Genomic DNA, 20,589 nt, shown 5'->3' on the forward strand with positions numbered 1-20,589 from the left:
GGAGCTCAGCCGTCAATATCTGCAGGGGTGGCTGCTAATTGGAATTAGCAGGGAAAAGGCTGGTGTGGATATGAAAACAGTGAGTTCACACACTTACAAAAGGAGTTCCTGTCTGAATGTTTCTGTGTTTTTGTGTGTGTGAATATTTGCTGAGAGTGATTTGATAGACGAGTGGACAAATATTTGAGGTCATGATGTAGTATTATTTTATTGTACTGCTGATGACAATATGCTACTATTTAATTTAGGATGTATGTGTGTATATATACATATGAATGATATTGATGCGTGTAGGTGTACTCTCTTTGCATGTTGGAGTATAAGAATACCTTTCTGCAAATGGCGAAATGGGAATGAAAATCGAGTTGGCCCATGGTGGGCTCATTTTAGCACACTCCCTGAGGAGATGTGTTCCTGACACGCTACATTAGCAATTGCTGTTTTGTTTTCTCCAAATCCCTTCACATCATGACAGGCCTTGAGCTATAGTTTCTTCCAGCTACTCTTGATATAATTGGTCACTTCCTCTCAGGCTCCAATGACGTTTATGATGCCCTTCACACGGCCAAATGGCTTTCAACAATCCTTAATCTCTACCAGCTGCCTCCTCACCCAGTTCCTAAAAAGAATGCACCTACTTGGAGTGCTGTAAAACTTGCATTGCAACACCAAGCAGGGCACTGTTTTTCGGATCCATAACATGCTACACATCCCTCTCTTTGATTACCTGGGGATTTACAGTAGTACTCACTCAATCACACCAGCTAATCAGCAGGGAGAAAAATATATATATTAACTGTTCTTCTCAATATGATCCTAGGCATGCGTCTGTGTATATGTGCATCTCTGAAACAAAAAGCATCACGATATATAACATAGCATGTATAAGGCAACACTGTGTGGAGTGGGCCTATTTTTTCCTTTTGTAGATGTAGGTATTGGGTTATAGTAGTTTTGTAAGAGGAATTGGAGTTTTCTATACCTTTAAATAATCTTAAATAGTTTATATCATAGAAATTGTCTGTTCAAAAAGTTTGAAAGAGCTGATGGCCACAACTGTCTAAATCCAGTCCTTTTTTTTTCCCCTCATGGGGGCAAAAAAGGGGGAGTATTGTGGCTCCATCTTTAATATCATTTTCAAATGCCCCTGCCACTTATTATTATATTTAATCTGAGTTCTTACTGTTTAAGTAAATTCAATAATTTAGATTTGTTCAGGAAAAAAGTTATCCATTCACAAGGATATTAAAATTTATTTTCTAGAGGTGTTCATCTAGTCTCCATTTTCTCACCACAAATAATGTGTAATCTATTTATTCTTTGTCCTAAGACTTTTAAAAAATTCTAATGGGTGGATGTGGGGGCTTTAATGGTTTATTATTCATTTTTAGTCAGACTATATTATAGCCAGAGAATGTTACCTGCATAATTTATGGCTTGGAACTTACTGCAGTTTTTTTTTTTTTTATTTCAGCCTATTATGGGGGTATAGATGTTTAGGTTACGTATGTTGCCCTTGCCCCCCATTTTTCTTTATAGACTAAGAGAGGATCAATGTTTGTTAATGTTCCATGGATGCTTAAAAGCAGCATATTATATCTATTTCTAGGCCACAAGGCAATTTGATTATTAAATCAACATAATTTTCTTATTTAATTTATTGTTCCATATTTATTTTACAACATAATATATTAAATACTGGATGGCATATTAAAGACTCTGACTATAGATTTTGTTCATTTCTCCAGGTATTTCTTACATTGTGTGTATTGTGTTACGTTATTTGACATGTTGAACTAGTCAAGACTCTTGTTTGCAAATGACAGAAACCCAACTCAAACTAATCTAAACCAACAAAAAGGAATGTATTAGCTCATTTATTGGCTTTGCTTCTCCTCTGAGAGTCTGTGATTTTACCTTTTAATTGTTAATTTATCTCTTGTTGAGACTAAATATATATACTATATATATGTATATATATATATTTTTTTTTTTGGCTAAAAAAATGACCCTTTTACGATAACATTGTAAAAGTCAGATGTGAAGTAAAGGATGTTGCTTCATGCTTCAAAAGCAATTTGTTGAAAAATGATGCCAAAATTTCAACATTTGATTTATTTTGTATGTTCTTAATGCATAGTTGTAATTATTACCTAAACTCTGTTAAGTATAAGATGAAGTAAACTTATTTTTTAATTTTTTCTTATTACAAATTAAAATATATTTGAAAGATAATTGGATTTTTCTCAGATATAAAAAAAATGAAACCTACAAGAAAATAAACATTTAAACCCCCATAAGGTAACTAAGGACATTTTGATATTTGCAAATAAGAACGAGAGTTAATTTAAGTTGTAGTAATGTCTTCTTACATCTCAGGTTAGGCAGTGTTTATTTTAAAAGTTCATGGAAGATACATGCAGATTTAAGACTGCGTCCTGCTATGGCCGGGAACATAAAATTATAACTGAAGACAGCAGGAGGAAATTTATTGGAAAGAACTGAACGTCACAAATATATAGTATAAGTATTTTGGGCCAATACCACATCCTGTTAAATACTGTAAAATGGTTGAATTGAAACATGGCATTTGGAAAAAGAACCACAACCTTGTAACATAATAGAATACACATTCTTGCATGAAAATGAATACATTTGCATATTTCAAATAGCATAGTTAAGTTGCTATTCAAGGTTTCTATGTGATTTTTTTTAAATCAAAAGTTTGATTTATATTTTGTTCGATTCTAATTTCCTAATAATTCTTTTTTGTCTCAATGGAAAAAGAATAGTGGTTGAGAACATGGGTTTGGGGGTCAGACAGATCTATCTGGCCTCAGAGGAAAAATGTGCCTGTAAAAGTTCATGTTTGCACGAGGAGCAGTCGCTGCTTTGGGAAGTAGTTTGACTGTCTTGCATTTTGGAATCCCTAGAGGACAAAAGAAAGACCACTGAGTTAGGAGGCAGGGACTGTAATTTTTAGTTTTGAATCTACCACTTTTTTGCTGCCTTAAGTTCTCTCTAAACCTCAGTTTCCTTATTATTAATATTAAATTAATAAAATGGAGATAATGATATCATTCTTTCGACCTCACAGGTTATTTTGGGCTCAACTAATATGTTTGATAGCACTTTGTACAGGGAGTTATTGCTAGCAATAGAAATATTACTAATTATAGTAATAGTGAGCAGGAACTCAAACCCTAATGAAAATTTTGAAAAGAGTGATATTCCAGATTTAGCACATATGCAGTGATATAGAAAAAAGCAGCTGATATGAAAATTCGTCTTTGGGAAGTTATTGTATATGTTTGGAAGAAACACCTTGCTTTGAGTGTATCTGGAATGCAGAGAAGTCTAAGGCTGAGTGGGGGTCGGGATGCTCCTGAACGTCCCAAGGTGAATAGGTTTGGGGTGGAGGGAATAGAGGGGCTGAGTTTAAAAGGTAAGTGAGGGAATATCAAAGACTAAGAGACGTCAGACAATGCAAAGTTGTTTGCTCCTAGGCACAAAATGCAGCCTGCAGCCGCATGATAGTCCAAAAGGCAGTGGTCTAAGAATGAGGAGGCCCAAGACCCTATTTTCTTTTGTTCCATAATAAGTGATTCTACGTCATTTGACATTTTTCCTTTTTCCAACCTTCAGGCCATCAAGAAGCCATTGCAGTGTGCTTACACATTCAGACCCAGCAGACGGTCAATGACAGCTTATGCGATATGGTCCACCGTCCTCCAGCAATGAGCCAGGCCTGTAACACAGAACCCTGCCCCCCCAGGTATGTGCTGTCTTGTGCTCCTGGGATGCACCATGTCTGGGTGGTAACACCTCACCTGTAGAGAAACCCACCTGTGTGTAGAGACTTGCAGGTTCACCCCAGGTAAATCAGCTATGCCTGCTCCGGTGCTCTCTCTTCTCTGTTTAAGTCTTGCTCCAGCCAGATTCTTGCATAGAAGCTCAAATGCAGCCTTGTCGAATGCTCTTTAGTCTGACTTTTGTTTGCATCAAACCTGAATGAACGTAAACTGGCCTGCTGCTGGCTGGCACAACCGTGAGGCCAGCAGAGTTGTTCTCTTTCTGCTCCCTGTCTCAAGGGCACTTCCTTCCCTAGTGTCCCGTCACAGAGCACAGGAGCTGAGGTGGAGGTAACACTGGTACACAGCAGGTGCTTAATCCTTATTTGTCAAAGGACTGATTGATCTGTTTGATACCAAACTCGCCTGACCTGTTTCTACCTTTCCCGCTGACTTGCCTCTGATCTCAGCCTGAAGAGTGGAGTCAGCCCCAAAGAACTTGTGAGAGTGACTTCTTTTTTGGTCTCCTTGGTCTGAAAGGTTGGCTGAAAAGTTAATCAGCTTCCTTGTTTAAGTCCCCGCTGGGGAATTTTGTTGGAAGGGTGGCAGGTTTCTCTCATGTCCCCCGTCCCTGGCGTTGCTGGCTACAGAGGAGGATAACTCAGCATCGTGGTTTCTCACAAAAGACCTTTCTGAATCTAGCCCCTGATCCTTCCTTCCTTTGTCGCATACCCTTATGATCTTGAACACTCTTCTGCGATAAGTATTAGTTGCCAAAAACTGAGCCTGTTCCCAGTCTTTGCCAGAGTCTCTCTTCTGCCTCTTAGTAATGATATTGCCCATCTTACTTGCTAAAGGTGAGTTCTGCTATTTCTAGGACTTTAAGTAACTGAGGAATGTTCTTGTGTCCTCCTGCCGTGCTGGAGTAAGAATAAGTGTATTGTATGTTTATGCAGGAAATCAGACCCTGTGCGCCCTGGAGACGGGCATCCTTCCCCTGTGAGTCTCGTTCTCTACCTGCACAGTCTCAGGAGGAAGCCAGCTCGAATGTGTGCCTCGTTGTTGGGGAAACCACACCTGCCATGAGACGGGCATGGAGTTTCATAGCCGTTTCTGTATTTTCTCACTTCCACTGTAGCCTAAGGAAGTACTGGGGACCTCTTGGCTGGTGTTAGAGCCACCTTGCTGTGCTTAGCTGCAGACTCACCTGGGTGGGCAAGGCAAGGTCCAGACACAGCACAGGGAAATCTGCCTCCTGGCCACCTCCCACCCCCGGGCTGACTGCATTCCACATAATCCATGCTGTGATACTGATTGCAGAAGAGACAATGTGTAGGAGGGGTTTTAGGAAGGTTTGATCTAACGAGGGGTCAGGACATCTGCTTTGTCAAGTGTGTCCAGAGCTTTCCAGGAACATCAAGTGTGTGGGAGTAGTGTTGGCTATATGTCCACGTGGAATGACCTTTTTATCTTTAGAGAAATGGCACTCGTGCTAAGTGTATAAACCTTAGTAATCCAGATTACTTATCCTGGTTTCTCAGTTCCTCTTATTCTACTGTTGGCACCACCGAATTAGATATTTTTGGAAAAGCTGGGGTTTCCTCCCCTGCCACCTCCCTCCCCTGAGCAGTGAAAATGGAAACAGATGACTACCTGCCTGAGCAGGGGCAAGGCACAGGCAGACACGGCGAGGGGGAAACATAGTTTTATTTCTCAACATATTTTCCCATGAAATTGGAATTATGTGCTACGTCGTTCTGTGAACTGTTTTCTTAAACTTAGTTTTGGGATGGGGCAGGGGCAGGGGCAGGGGCAGATGTTAAATAAACAAAGCCTCAAGAGCAAGAATAATATGAGGACTGAAAAACAGACTGGTGGGGCTGGGAGTGGGGGTTGGTGCAGGTGGTGGGAGCAGTCCTCTCTGACGAAGTTACACAATTGAAACCCAAAAGACAAGTAGGAACTGGCCAGGACAAGTGTAGGGGAAACAATGTTCTGGGCAGGGGAAATGCTATGCGCAAAGGCCCCGAGGAAAGAAAAAGATCAGTGTGTGCAGGACCTGGACAGAAAGGAAATCCGTGTGTCATGGATGAGATCGGACTCGGCAAGGGTTGTGGTGAGCAGTCGGATTTCTTCCCCCAGCCAGTCAGTGGGAAGCCATTGGAGGGTTTGAGCAGTGAGGTGATAAATCACGTTTACGTTTTAAAAAGATTACGTAAACCCTGAAATGGGGAGAATGAGGGTGGAGACAATGAGATCAATTATATTTTTTTCTAAATAATTACTTTAAACCAGGGACCCAGCTCACCACAATTCCATTTGCGTGTCCTCCGTTGAAAGCTTGGTATGGGTGGATCAGCACTATTATCCTTTCCTTTTTGCCGTTTATATTATACCAACAAAATTCTTCATCAACACAGTTGCATCCATTTCTGTATTTGTAGCCATGAGTATCATTGAGTCTCTACTGTCTTTTCTAGAAATGCTCAGAGTGTCCTGCAGAGATGCGGCTTCCCAGGCTTTTGCAGAGGTGTTTTAAGAGTTCTGGAATCCATAAATTCTTTTCTTTGGACTGTTTTTAAAACAATGGAATGAACCTGTTTGTTACTTTTAGTTATGCCAGGTATTTTCCTGTGCAAAAATTTGAGCATCAGCACCCTAAGTCGTCTCTGCTCAGTGAAAAGTACTATTCTTATTATTAGTAATAACCTCACATTCCTTCACAGATGTGGTAATAAATAAATAATAAATAAATGCTCTTGTTTTCTGTACATGAAAACTGAATTTGAGCATTTTAAGTAGTTGGCAACTTGCCTGCGAACACACAGTAAATAAATTGTTTACTACAAGTAAAGCCAAACAGGGTGAATTTCTCATCAGCTGTCATTTAGTCCAAACCCCTCCTTCTCCAGATGGAGAAAATGGAAGCATAGGAGCCCACAGGGCATGCTGCCGTCGGAGGTGGTCTCCTGATTTCCAGCCCCTCCACCAGCCATCCCTTTTGTCTGTACCAACCAGTGCTCTGTTTCTGGGAAGATGACTATAAGAGAAATGATCTGGAATCTGCACAGACTTTAAATGGTGACTACAGTTTGGCTAAGCATGAAATTCTCATAGCCATTAACAAAGAAGCATAAAAAGAAGAAAATACAACCCAATACATTGGGGCATATTTTATTTCTAGATCTAAATCTTATTCCAGGATGACATGAAGCTCGTCTTTACCAGAGTTCTGTCCTCTGCTTCTAGCCAACTAGCAAAAATACTGAAACGGAAAACGAAAATAATGGCAACATAAAAGACATTTCAAATGAGAATGATTTGCATATCACAAGATAAAAAGAGGCCCTGAGAACGTTGATGAAACTCTCAATTTTATTTTTTGTAAAGTTATTCTGTTACGCTCTTGCCATGAAAGTGAAGATAGCTATAATGTGTCATCATATAATTTTTTTCCAAAAAATGCCAAAATACAAAACAATTCACAAGCCATTCTCTGTTCATTCTAAGAAGTAGTGCACTCAGCTGCCATAATAACTGCAATTATATTCAAAATAATATAACTTGATTTCATAATTTTTCTTTTAATGTTTCCAGACAAAGTCCAAATCAAACATTTTTCCCACTTTACCATGAAATTCAAGTCCCTTATTTAAGTAGATTCTCATTATGTGGCCTTGTCTGGTTTCAGTTCTCTGATAACATGAACCTGGCATTCTTGACAATTTACTTCTCAATACTTTGTGAATCCATCCTGTTCACGTCTAACTGCCCTGCCCTAATTCAGATATGTTTTCCCTAAGCTGTTTCAGTAGTGTCTAGATGAACTCCTGCCTTTTCTCTCCTGCTCTGATACACGTGCACAGGCACAACTACAAAAGTTCTTTACCTTTCTAAATTGCGGAGTGACCGTGTGAACCGCCTGCGTACAGCCCTTCAGTGACTTTCCTTTACCTGTGGATTAAAAGCCACATTCTTCCCTTTGGCGTATATGTTAGTTTCCTGGGGCTGCCATAGCACAGTATCACCAACAGAGTGGCGTAAAGAACAGAAATTTATTATCTCACAGATCTGGAAACAAGATGTTAAAGATCAAGGTGCCGGAGGGTTGGTTCCTTCCGAGGACTGTGAGGGAGAGTCTGTTTCGTGCCTGGCTCGTGGCAAATAGCCTCTGGCACTCTTTGGCTTGTGGATGGCACTGCCACTGTGGTTTCATATTCTTTTCCTTCTGTATGCCTCTGTGTCCAAATGACCCCTCTTCAGGAGGACACCACTCCTCTTGGGTTAGGGCCTGCTCTAACGACCTCCTCTGGATCATCTGCAAAGACCCTATTTCAAAATAAGGTCACAGTCGCAGGTACTGGAGGTTATAACCTCAACATATTTTGGGAGGAAACAATTCAACCCATAACAGCATATAAATTTCTTTGTGACTTTGCTTCTAACTCTTGAACCACATCTCCTGTCACTGCTACTACATGCCTACACACACACACACACACACACACACACACACACACACACACACACGTTTGTCATAGGAATTTGCTCAGCAGCTGCACTAAATGAGGCACTAGGACCCACGCTCATGCCCATTCACACCCTCTGGGCCTTCGCACGTACTGTGCCGTGTGCCTAAAGACCTTCTCTACTGTGAAAAAAGTTAATTCTCTCCCGTGAAAGTAATCATTGGCTCACTTCTTACTGGCAAAATGAAGTTTGACAGAATGTAAAATAGGATCCTAACCTGATCCTAACCTAACTGATACAGGGGAACTCTTATTAGTTGCATTTTTCACTCACATCTTCAAACTATGTTTAGTCCTTTTGTAGTTATTCTTATGTCCACTCATGAGTAGTGTGAAAGGCTCAGGGTTTGCTTTCGTTCTGTGCTTGACCTGCCCAGGAGGTCAAGGCAGGGTTGAGTTTTGTTTGCAGTATTCTTCGTTTGCTCACTAACCCAGAACGAGATTGAACAAGGAGTCTGGAAACTGTTTACCAAGGCTGCTGGAGAAAGCGCGCTGGCTTATTCGTGCATCAGCCTATGTGCCACGTGCCCTTACTTCATCACACTGCCTCAGCAAGAGCTCCTGCACCCTCCCTTCCTCAGCAATCTCTCGCCCACGGAGCCTCCGAGCTAAGAATAATAGAGCAGACAATATGTCTTGGCCACTTTGCAAAATTAAGAGTCTGTTTTTATGTGAAAGGAAATACTATTCCTCATTTCAAAGTTGCAAATTTAATAAACTTTTCAAAGTTTGAGAGTTATATTGGAAAAACCCCAGCAGAGACAAAGGTTTGGTGCCAAAATAAAGGTAAGTTTACAAAAATGTTTTAGGTTCTAGAAACCAGTGGTGTAGGAATAACAGGAACAGGGTGTTGCATAATATTTTCCATACAAATATTTACTGACTCCAAGGGTAATAGCAGTAAAATAACACCCCAGGGTGAAATGTACCACTGAGATTGGGTCGGACGGCCAGCGGATCTTTATTTACCCGAAGGCGACTGTATTTGATGTATTAGCCTGGACTCTCCAAGGTGGGGTGTTGCGTGTTTATTTGCTCTTATGGGGTTACTCCTCCAATCCATCCTATAACTGCTGAGTGATGGCTATTTATGGAGTTTGCTTTTTCCAGGAGAGAGCCAACAGCTTGCAGAAACATGAAGGGTTATATAATGGTCCCCTCGTCTGAGGAGAGCCTTCTCCTCTAACAGCATTCGACACTGCCAGGGAAAGAAGTCGGAAAGCAACAGGCAAGAGTAATGTGTTTCTGCACCAGCTGGTTACCCGTTTCTTGAATATAAAAGAGAATTCTGTATTTAGTTTGTTTTCTGTTAATAAGAAATTTTTGCCTATTTCTTAAATTAAAATAGTTCCATTACCAGTTCCTTTTGACTCTAACTGAATCTTCTGGCTGTACACTTTCTCAAAGGATGATCATCCTGAAGTCACTCCAAAAAACTTACATATTTAAGCTGAATTGTTTTAATGGTGAAACAGAAGCCTTCTAGGTATTGAGCCGTGTAGTCTAATTGTCATCAAAATATGACCCACGTATCTACTGTTGGTGACTTCTCTCAATTCCAAAGCTATTGGAATTTAGGTATTTTCAATTATAGTCTAACTCATTAATAGACTTCCAATTAAGATAGTGTCATAACTTCACATTCTGCTCCAAATACACGTCAAGGATAGATGAGTTATCAAAATGCCAGACCAAGGGAAAAATCGTGGAAACAGCTACCTGGGCCAGGCCGGGGATGGGAGTGTGGCGTGGTAAGTGGGACTGCACCTGCGGTTCTTCCAGCCCTCAGGCCCCAAGCAGTCGGGGAAAATGAAGAGTTCAATTGCTATGGACAGGAGGGACTGAACATCTTTCTTTTGATTCAGGAGAAAGGACCCAGGTTCACTGCTTCTTTGTAAAAGGAAGCGGAAAAAAGCTGCTGCTGATTATAGCTTGAAGCCTTTGTTTCTGTGAGGCCACTCTTGCGGGGAAGTGGAACAGACAGACACAGACAGAGCCCCGTGACTAGACACTGCCCCTACCTGCTGTTGGCCCAGCGATTGGGTCTTCAATGTCCCTACGGTTCTTCTGTGCCATGTTGTCCACATAAGATTTAGCTCCTGACTGGAGACCCTAGAGAGCTAGATGGAAGCGAATAAAACGGTAGACAGGGAGAGGTAGGAGAGAAAAGGGAGGTGGATCAAGGGAGGTGGAGGGAGAGAGTCCCCTCCCTTCAAACTGAGCCTGCAAAATGAAACTCCAAAGCACATGAAGAAATCTAACACTAACAAAAATAATCCACAGATTGAGCAATTGAAGATGAATTCACTCCGGATGAAATGAAAATGTAAGAACAATCTGAAGACAACTTTAAACTAAGTGTTATTAGGATCTTGAGACCTAAATTAATAAGTAACATCCAGTTAAAGAACTAGAAAGAATGGAATAGAAGTAGACAGCAATGTAATAAGAATAGGTGAGTATTAAAAAGAACCAATTAGAAAACCTAGAAACAAAGAAAGTCAATGAAATAAAAGAATAATAGAGATAATTAAAGAAAGAATTAATAATTCAAAGATAGTGTTGAGGAAATGAAATGAATCAAAAGCACAGAAAGTTGATTATTTGGGGAAAAGAAAGAAAATTAAGAAATATGTAGGTAATGTCAGAGAAGCCAGATATGAAATAAATTGTTTACTAAACCTTAAGAAAAAAATATCCACTCTTAGTATCAAGAAACATAAGTAAAAATAAGTCCCCACATTTATACATAACAGTAAAACTGCAGAAAATTGGAGATAAAAAGAAAATCTTAAAAGTGACCACACATGAAAAATGGATTAACTTCAAACAACTTATCAACAACTGGAGTTTCTGGAATACAAAGGAATAATTCCTTCACAGTTCCAATGGAAAATCATGATCAACCTAGAACTAAACTCTCTGAACTATTATTTCAGGTATGTGAATGTGCATGTCCATTTCTAGTCGCATGATGGACCAGGTGTCCTGAAAGTCCTTCTGCTAAATACTTCTAAAATAATGGGTAAAATATGTGAGAACATAACCTGAAATGAAGATCTAAGCTTGTAAGAAAGTAAGGGAAATGCTCAGAAGTGAGAAACAAGTTGAAGAGGCGTCTAGAGTGGTGACCCAGTACTCCATGGGGCCGGCTGCCTATGCCAGTAACCGAGACGTTTCAGCTTCAGCAGTTTTGCCTGGCAGACAGACAAGTCCTTGGACCTGCAGGAAGTGAAGAATAGCATGGCGATCCTCACACCAAGCCAAGGTCTACCTCAATGAAAAGGCAAATTCAGGGGTGAAATCCATCCTATAAAGAGAGATTGCAAGGAAAACTGTCTGTCTTGGCTTTGCCTCTGAATGGAAGGAATCAAAAGACCCTCCCCACCCCCCCACCCCCGAGAATCTAAAAGCCAAAAGTAGCCCTTTATGTAGGAGGGGGTTTATATTTATACTATGTGATGCAAAAAATTAATTCACATTGGTCTTGACAGAGGGAATGCAAATCGTTGGTGGAGGAATGTGTCTTCTACCCAGGCCTTGAAATTTCCACAAAGACCTAAAGAGCATGAGCTCGTAATCAGAAATCAAAAAACTCATGAAGAAGCAATGTGTGAGAGTCGGTGGGGAGGAAAACAGAATCAGATACACAGAGTATCATATGTTGGGATTACCAGGTACAGAATATGAAATAAGTTTGTTTAAAATATTTAAATGTATAAAACAGAAAATTGAAAATCTAAGCTAGGAATAACATACTATTAAAAACCTGGAAGATTTTTTAAAAGAACCAAATATTAACTTGAACCATATGAAACTTTCAATTTGATTGCTCAGAAATAAATGGTCAAATATTGGCAATTCATATGGGTCAACTAATAGAATATCCAGAAGTTAAAAATATAATTATTGAAATTTAAAAGTTATGGGCTGGGGTAAACAGGTAAACTGGAAGAGAGATCTGAAGAAATTACCCAGAATAAAACACAAAGAATAAATGAGATATGTTAAATATGCACAAGTGGTTTGAGAGATACAAAGGAAATATTGAGAAGGCTTATCGTATGTCAAAGTGGAATTACACAAGGAAAGTAAGAAGTTAATATTCAAATAGATAATAGCTGAGAATATTTCTTAATTTATGAAAAATCTGAATACTAAGAGACCCTCTCTCAAAAACAAACAAAAAAAAGAAAAGTACTATCACTTAGAGATCATCACTGTTAACATTTTGATGTGTAATTATCCAGACGTTTTCCTACATACATTAATAAATTAATAAAAAATAAAATTACACTCTACAAGCTATTTTATGACCTTTCTAATAAAAATGTATCATGAATGTATTTCTATGTTAATAACTATAAATCTACTTTATTTTAATGGCTGCTGGCATTGTGCTGCATGAATGGACAATTATTTATTTTGCCTTTTATTGTTAAACATTTAGATAATCTTCCATTTTCTAAAATTTAATTTATTTTTTTGCTATTACAAATTACCCTGGAGACCATCCTCCTTTTATGCATATGTTAAGCATTTTAAAATGGTTTCCTTATGATGTATCTCGACAGTGACTATTTAAGAATCCATGTTCACTAATTAAGTATCCACAAATTAAAGTAACCCTGGTGTATAATTTTTCACCCGTCAGATGGCAAAGACTTTTTTAAACGATATTCTCCGGTGTTGTTACGGGCGTAGAAAACCAGGCGCTCGCAAGCTCTGCCAGTGAGCGTCGATGGAGAGAATCTTCCTTGAAGGCAGCTTGGAAGTATGTGTCGAGAGCAGCTGCCCTGGTTTTCCGTTTTTACAGATGTTTCATGAGAAAACCTGATTTTTCCAAGATCTTATTGGAAAGGAATCACGTTATATATATGTTGTAAATCCAATCCTAACATAAAAGAATTTTCTTAGGGGTATTCCAAATAATGAAGCCAGGTGCCCTGAAGATTTCCCGAAGTATGCTTTCAAGCATTTAAAATTTCTTTTGACACCTCTATAAATCATCATTGCCTTGGGACTCTATTCAAAACAAAACCAAGATTTTTCTTTTTGATATATGGTGGTAGGACAGGATGGGAACAAATCTGCTTCTTTTTACTGTGGACCTTCCCAAATGGGTAAGATCTTTAAGCACTTTCCTGACGTTTCTTGCCTTTAAATACTACATTGCTATATTTGAATTGCATATATTGGTGGAGACGCCTTGGCTGTAGAATCTGGATACAGAGTGTGGAGTCAGGAAGCCCAGAGAAGGACCTGACATGGTTCATGCTCTGATGGTCGCAGGTTGTCTCATTGGATAGCTCATCTTTCCCCATTTTTTTTTTGGGTACAGGTGGCACATGGGCTCTTGGGGACCCTGCTCAGCTACCTGTGGTGTTGGAATCCAGACCCGAGACGTGTACTGCCTATACCCGGGGGAGTCCCCCGCCCGCCCTGAGGAGTGCAGAGACGAAAAGCCGCATGCCTTACAAGCGTGCAATCAGTTTGACTGCCCTCCTGGCTGGCACATTGAAGAATGGCAGCAGGTAGGGACACTGGCCACCCCGTGGCCCGTGTGCTTGTGGCCGTGAGGAGCCCTGCACTGCGCTAACATGACATGGGCCAACCCGTCGCCTCACCCCCGTCATCTTCTCAGTGTTCCAGGACATGTGGCGGAGGAACTCAGAACCGAAGAGTCACCTGTCGGCAGCTGCTCACAGATGGCAGCTTTTTGAATCTATCGGACGAGTTGTGCCAAGGACGCAAGGCGTCGACTCACAAGTCCTGCTCCAGGACAGACTGTCCTCCACACTGGGCTGCGGGAGACTGGTCGAAGGTAGGAGCCTCACTCAACTTTACGGCCCCTTCTTTTCCGTCCCTCCTTTGTTTCCGCCTCTGAGTATTTCCTCCACAAGATCAGGCTGGGACTATGTGGGAGGAGCAGGGCTCCCAGGGTGCCAATTTAAGGAGTTGCTCGCTCACTCTTAGCCTGCACACAATGATTCCTTTCAGTTTTTACTCAATATTCTTTAAACTGTTCTCATCATCTTTCTCCCAAACCCATCCCTTCTGCTGGAACTACCAGAATCATAGTGTCCCAGGATACACTCACATCTATCTGGTTCCTCCCTTCCTTGTGTCCCCTCCCGTGGAACCATTCATTACACCCTGCGATGTCGAGTTTCTGAACACCTTCCATACCTTGTCTTCCCTTGTCACGTCCACTGCTAATCAGCCCTTCATCATGGCAAGCGTGAATTGCACAGCAAGTAGAATTCCAGCGTATCATTTCAGTGCTGGCAGGACGTGGTGCAGTCTGGCAAGGATGCCTTGTTTTCCAGCTGGGGGAACCTGAACTCCAGTAGCAGGAATAAGATGCCTAAGCTCTCACAGCTGGCAAAGTGGGGGCAGAATCCGTTCCTTTTGGCTGTACTCCAAGGGCCTTTTCTGTTGTCATGCACTGCCCACCTGATCTCCCTGCCCCCGTGTCACTCTCCCATCCCCAGACTGTCCAGCACCCCGGTCTTCCCACTCCTGAGTTCATCAAGCCACCTGCTTGCTCAGAGTGTTCCACAGGTTTTACCACCTGCAGAATCACCGCTTAGTGTGGCCCAGGGACTGGTCAAATGGACTCCACTCCTGGGAACTGGTAAGAAATGAGGACTCTAAAGTCCTCCCAGACCTGAGGAATCAGAGTCTGCCCTTCAGCAAAGTCCCCAGGTGTCGTCTTGCCATGCACACAAGTTCGAGCAGTGTTTTCCCCACCTGCCCTCATCCTTGTTTGGGTTGCTCAGTCTTTAAATGTGTCCAAGGTAGGAATGGCTCTGAGTGATGACTTCCTTGAACAAGTGCTGCCCTGAGCCAAGGGGAACAGACAAGAAAAGGGAAGGACACGGAGTGGGCCGAGGCTGCGGAGAAGCCAGGCACTGCATCCCTGGACGCAGCCAGGGAGCCCCCAGCATGACTGCCTGCTCTAAGATACCCGCTCTGCTTCCCTCTTTTCTTCCCTCCTCTCAAAACAAACAGGTCTTCACGGTTCGATCCTGTCTTGTGGAACAAACTCTTGTCACTGGCCTTTTAGACTGGAGACTAATGGTGACATCATCGCTTTCCTCCCCCGTCCTTTCTCCCAGTGAATTGCTGAATTCGCAGTTGCCAGTTATATATTGCTGACGTAAGGCTATTGCCACGTTCACACGGGCTTGCCGTTGCGTCTCTGCTCTTGCCGCGGCTCTCATGTCCTGGCCCCAGCTCTCCACGTCCCTCCTCTCTGAAGTCTCCCACTCCCTCAAATCATCCAACATTTCCCACCTTTAGCTCACAACGACCTCACTTTTTGTTATGTTTCTGTGGGTAGCTACTTCCTGAGCATCTGCATGGTCTTTGCATCTGGCTTATAGTGTCCTTGAGGCCTGTGGCCGTGAGGTTGTGGACAGGTCCTTGGGTCCTGTAGAGCTCTGACCAAGGACACCCTCTTTCTCAAGAGTCTTTGCAGTCAGGGAAAATTCAAAGTCATGTTGAACAGATGATCATCAGAAAACCTCAGGCCTGCTAGCACAGGAGAGGCAAATCATTCATTGAAGGGTTTTGCTGGGAGAAAGAAGAGACGGAAACAAAAGGGGAGGGTACCCAGGTAAGCTGGGGTGGACCCGAGGCAGTTTCCTGGACGACCATTTGTGAGGGCAAAGAGTGAGCTCTGTGTACTCCACGAGGTCAGCCGAGCTCAGTTAAGACGCCCTCCCACTCCCAGCCAAGACCACGGCTCCAGGAAGCCCCGTCTTGGGGGAAGGGCAGGTGTGCACTGCACTCACAAAGGCAGGGCCGCCCCGGCTGTGACTCCAAAAGCCGGTGTCAGACTCTGCTGCAGTCGGGCACATGACATGCTGTATGGCGGCTTAGGTTTCCCGCTAGATTCAGCTTTTCTCCTGTTAGGTGAAATTTCCTCTCATTTCAGAGCTGCTTTGTTTTGGCAGAGACTCTGACGCCAAATTGCCACCCTTCCCTAGAGCGTCTTGCCAAACTAGTCCCACTGCCAGGGGATGGCTCACTGGGGGGCAGCCGTCCATTTTGTGGTTCTGGATAAGGTCCTTCCACGTTAAACCTGGCCACTGACCCTGGACACAGAAAGGCTGGGGAGCCACGCCAGAATTTCCATTCTCCACCAAGCCAGCCGGGGGCCTGCAGCTGGGAGGGTCCTCATCCCCGACACTGGCTCTATTCATGGCGTGTTGACCTTTGTCCATCCGTTGGCTCATTAGTTTGCCTGGGTTCCTCAGACCTGGACCAAGCCTTAGGTAGAGAGGAGCCTCCAGTTCTTACACGGCCTTTCGAGTTACAAGAAAGGGGCTTTGACTCACAGAGGCAATCTTCTTCCCAGATGGCGGAGTCTCTGATCCCCTTGCAGCCCGTGTGTCCCACCCCTGGACTGAAATCCAGCAGCCTCTTCTCATTTTTATTTTCTATACTCTGACAGAGCATTTGGCAGTTTTGTCTACTTCCATCTTTCTCCTTCATGGTGTGTCTTGGTGTTTTAATTTTTCCTACTTACCTGACTGTGTCTTTTCTGTTGGCGTCTCTTCTTCCAAATCTCAAAATAGCCCAATATTTGATTCTCTGATATCCACTGCTACATTTTCCCTCTGTGGTTGATTCTGTGTCCTGGCCTCTCCTCTAACTTCTGTGGGTGACTCTCTGTCTCCAGGAGTCTCTAACCTCTGTCCAATACCATGTCTCCAGCTGTCCGTGTAGGACACGTTCTCATTGTGGGGAAGCACCAGGACCACCTCTTCACTCCATCCCAGCCAGCCTCCCCTCACTTCCCATCACCACCACCTTTCCACCCCTTGTAAGCCCCTCTGACTTCTTCACCCTCTGTATTCAGTTACCCACGCTTGCGAACTCTTCAGTCTTGACCCCTTATCCATATGATAAGTAAAAAGGAAGAAATCTCTATAAATGAGAAATTTTATACAGAACAACTCAAGATATGTCCAGAATGCATGGATTTTGAAATATAGCATTCTAGTCTTCAGTAGAATTATTAATTATGACTCATGAAAGCAGTAGGGTGATGGAGGCAGCTCATACTGGCTTGTGAGACCCAATTATGATCTCTTCCCTACTTGGGCTCAGTGACATCAGATTGATAGCTTGAAACCAGCCACGATGGGCGTATTTAAACCACAGAAGCCGGCAAAACAGTCAAGGCTCTTTCCCCCAAGAGCCTTTTGTGAAATATTTACCAGCACACAAGAGTGTGAAAGAGTCTCTCTCTTTCTCTCTCTCTCTCTCTCTCTCTTTCTCTCTCTCACACACACAGTCTTATTGATGAGCAGTTTCAGCTTATTGATAACGCTTAGCATGGAAATGCCCTCAAGACGTTCTGGTCTCTGGACTCTTTTTTACAAAGTCTAAGAAGCTTGGTTGAGCTGAAGACGTTTTTTTAAATCTTTATCTTCATAATTGGTGTTTGGCGGGGCTAGAGCGTACCTAAAGATCTCTGGGTGAGGATCCAATCTATGAATCATCATCCTGCACATTAGTTTTATCTTGATCTGAGGTCTTTGATGCACCTGTATTAACCCTTTGTTCAGATATTCCTTCCGTGAGTAAAAGACTACCCCAGCTTTCAAGGTTTATACTAAAGCCTTCCTTTTACTCTTTTTTATTCTGTGGTACTATTTATGAGTTTCTTATTACTGCTCACTATGTAGATAACCACTCTTCTACCTGAATAATAATAGCACCTTTTTAGACGCAATCTGACAGTTTTCTCTTATAATTTGACCCATTCAGCATATGCCCAGTGCATTCACGTTCATGCAGTTCTGTCTGCTCCACTGACTTTAAATCATACACATGCACACATGTGAGCACACACACACACACACACCCTGAACATGCCTTATTTTCCTGACTAGACTGTAGCTGCCGGAGGGGAAGGACCATTTCTGTGCATATTTGTATCCCACTTGGTGCTCGGCGAACACCCATTGGCTAAAATAAAGAGACTTATACAAGCTTCCTCTGTTCTGAATGTCCCTATTCCCATAGTCCTACAAACTCACAGTCATTTAATCAGCATTCACTAAGCATTGTTATGTTGATTGCCCCAGCCACAAGGAATCAGACAACCAAGAACACAGTCTTCAGGGAGCTCAGGGTTTCAGGAGGCAAACAGATGAATTAATGTTTACAGTGAAGGTGCCCTGTATATAGAACTGTGTGAAAGTCGAAGGAAATAGCTAAGCCTGTCTGAGTCCCAGGAAAGCGTAGAAGATGCAGCTTGAGAGTTGGGTCTTAAGAAATGAGTGCAAACTGTGTGGAAATGAGGCAGACGGGTGTTCTAGGTGATGACAAGAGTGTGTACAAAGGCACAGATTTGCGAGAGTCTACGTGGCTGGAGAACAGGATGCACTGAGGAAGTGGGGGAAGGTGAGATGGGAGGAGAGGCTGCAGCCAGACTGTGAAGGACTTTGGGTATTTGGAGTTACCCTGCAGTCACTGAGGGCCTTATGGACGGTGTTTGAATAGGGAAGTAAATGCAAAAGTGTTTCAGATGTGTAATTCTGGCTGCAACATGAATAATGTATTCGAGGAAGAAGGAATTGGAGCTTTAGAGAACTTGTTAGATGGCTATTGGAATAAAACCAATGAGGATAATGAAGCAGTTGGGATGCAAAATAGAAAACAGTTTTGAAAGATATTTAGGAAATGTAACTTACATATTTGGTAATTAAATTGGTAGGAAATGAGAGTAAGAGAGGAATGTTCTAGATTTCTGTCCTGGGAAGCTAATGGATGAGATGACATTAATTTTAAAATTAGAGAAGGAGAAGCACATTCAGAAAGTGATTTGAAAGGGAGAGGAAATGGGTTTATTTTTGAAATACATGTAGTTTAAGAGTCTATAAAGGTGTCAATAAAGAATTATAGCTCAGAAGAGACCTGCGTTGCAGTCATAATTGTGGAAATCGCCAGCACGGAAGTGGGGGTTGAAGCCATGGAGGTTGACTGCTGTGGTATCTGAGAGCATGTTACTGACAATAGTTCCTGGAACAGTGATCGCGAGGCCTCCAGCGGGGCAGAAGCTTGATGGCAGCCTAGTTGCTCAGTATCCCCAAATCCTTCATTAAAAAACAAAAAACAGAGCGATTAGGATTGCCAAAGGAAAGAAAAAAAGAGAGAGAATTTTCACAGAAGTGATGTAAGTAGGTGAGGCCAAATCACACACAACAGCAGCCACTGTGCAAAAACTGCAAATTTAGTAGCTAGGCAGAGATAAAAAAGAGAAAGGAGGGGGCCAAGAGTCATGGACACAGAAATCAAAAATAAATACGACGACAGGGAAATAATCCTACTCTGCACACGACCCTCAGCAAGCAGAGTTGAGACCAGTCAGTGAAATTGAGAGAAGATCCAGATCTTGAGTGTGACTGGGAGGAAGAAAGACCAGGCAGACCCGCTTGTGGGCTTAAGAAGACCGGAGAGGACTGGAGAAGTCGCCAGAGTTACAATCTGAGTGGAGAAGGAACACAGACGGGGTAAAGGAGAGGGAACTTCCAGAGCCTTAGGAATCATGAACTCCAGAAAATACAAATCCCAGAGCTGTGGCCAAGCTGTTGAATGTCATAGTTTCTAACACCAGAGAAGGGAGCTCTTAACAGTGAAGATAACTCCCCTGAAGTAATCCCACCCCTTCCATGAAAGCACAGAAAACAGTCTCTTTCATTTAAATGGGAGCCTCAGCAAACATCCTACAAAGATACTGTGAAAGCATCAATAACAAACCAACAGCATGAAAATTTCACCTGGAAGCAGATGGAAATATAACAATATTGTAACATGAACTAAAAGAAACTAAGAAAACCGTAGATACAAATCAGAAAATTCAAGAAATGAGATAAATAAATAAAAGAATGTGAAAAGACAGCTGACAGGGTTCAGGATACGATTAGAACACTAAGGGTAAATTGTTCAGAATGTAGTGGAAGGAACCTCAGAATGACTATACACAGAAAGCGTAATGAGGGAAATAAGAGAAAGAAGGGAAATGAAAAGAATCAAAGAGAAATAAAAAAGATTCAAGTGAAAATGACAGATATAAGAGACAAGGAAAGAAAATCCAACAGACAGTCCCAGGAAGAGACGACCAAACATTATAACAACAAAAATATAAATAGAAGACTCAAATTGCCATCTGTATATCTGGGAAAACTGACCCAGCATGGTCAATATCAAGACATATTTTACGAAAACTACTGGCTTTTTTTTTTTTTTTT

At 42.1% G+C, this 20,589-nt stretch overlaps 1 protein-coding gene across 1 annotated transcript in view; it reads left to right on the forward strand.

The window, feature by feature from the left end:
* ADAMTSL3 (ADAMTS-like 3) overlaps window positions 1–20,589 on the forward strand; it is a 291,707-nt gene that overhangs the window by 202,415 nt on the left and 68,703 nt on the right. Inside the window, exons 17-19 of the mRNA XM_012656530.1 lie at window positions 3,646–3,775; window positions 13,662–13,854; window positions 13,965–14,144. Coding sequence (XP_012511984.1) covers window positions 3,646–3,775; window positions 13,662–13,854; window positions 13,965–14,144 — 503 coding nt within the window. The remainder of the gene's footprint in view (window positions 1–3,645; window positions 3,776–13,661; window positions 13,855–13,964; window positions 14,145–20,589) is intronic.

The sequence above is a fragment of the Propithecus coquereli genome, unplaced genomic scaffold (genome assembly GCF_000956105.1).
Source record: "Propithecus coquereli isolate 6110/MARCELLA unplaced genomic scaffold, Pcoq_1.0 Scaffold507, whole genome shotgun sequence".
NCBI lineage: Eukaryota > Metazoa > Chordata > Mammalia > Primates > Indriidae > Propithecus > Propithecus coquereli.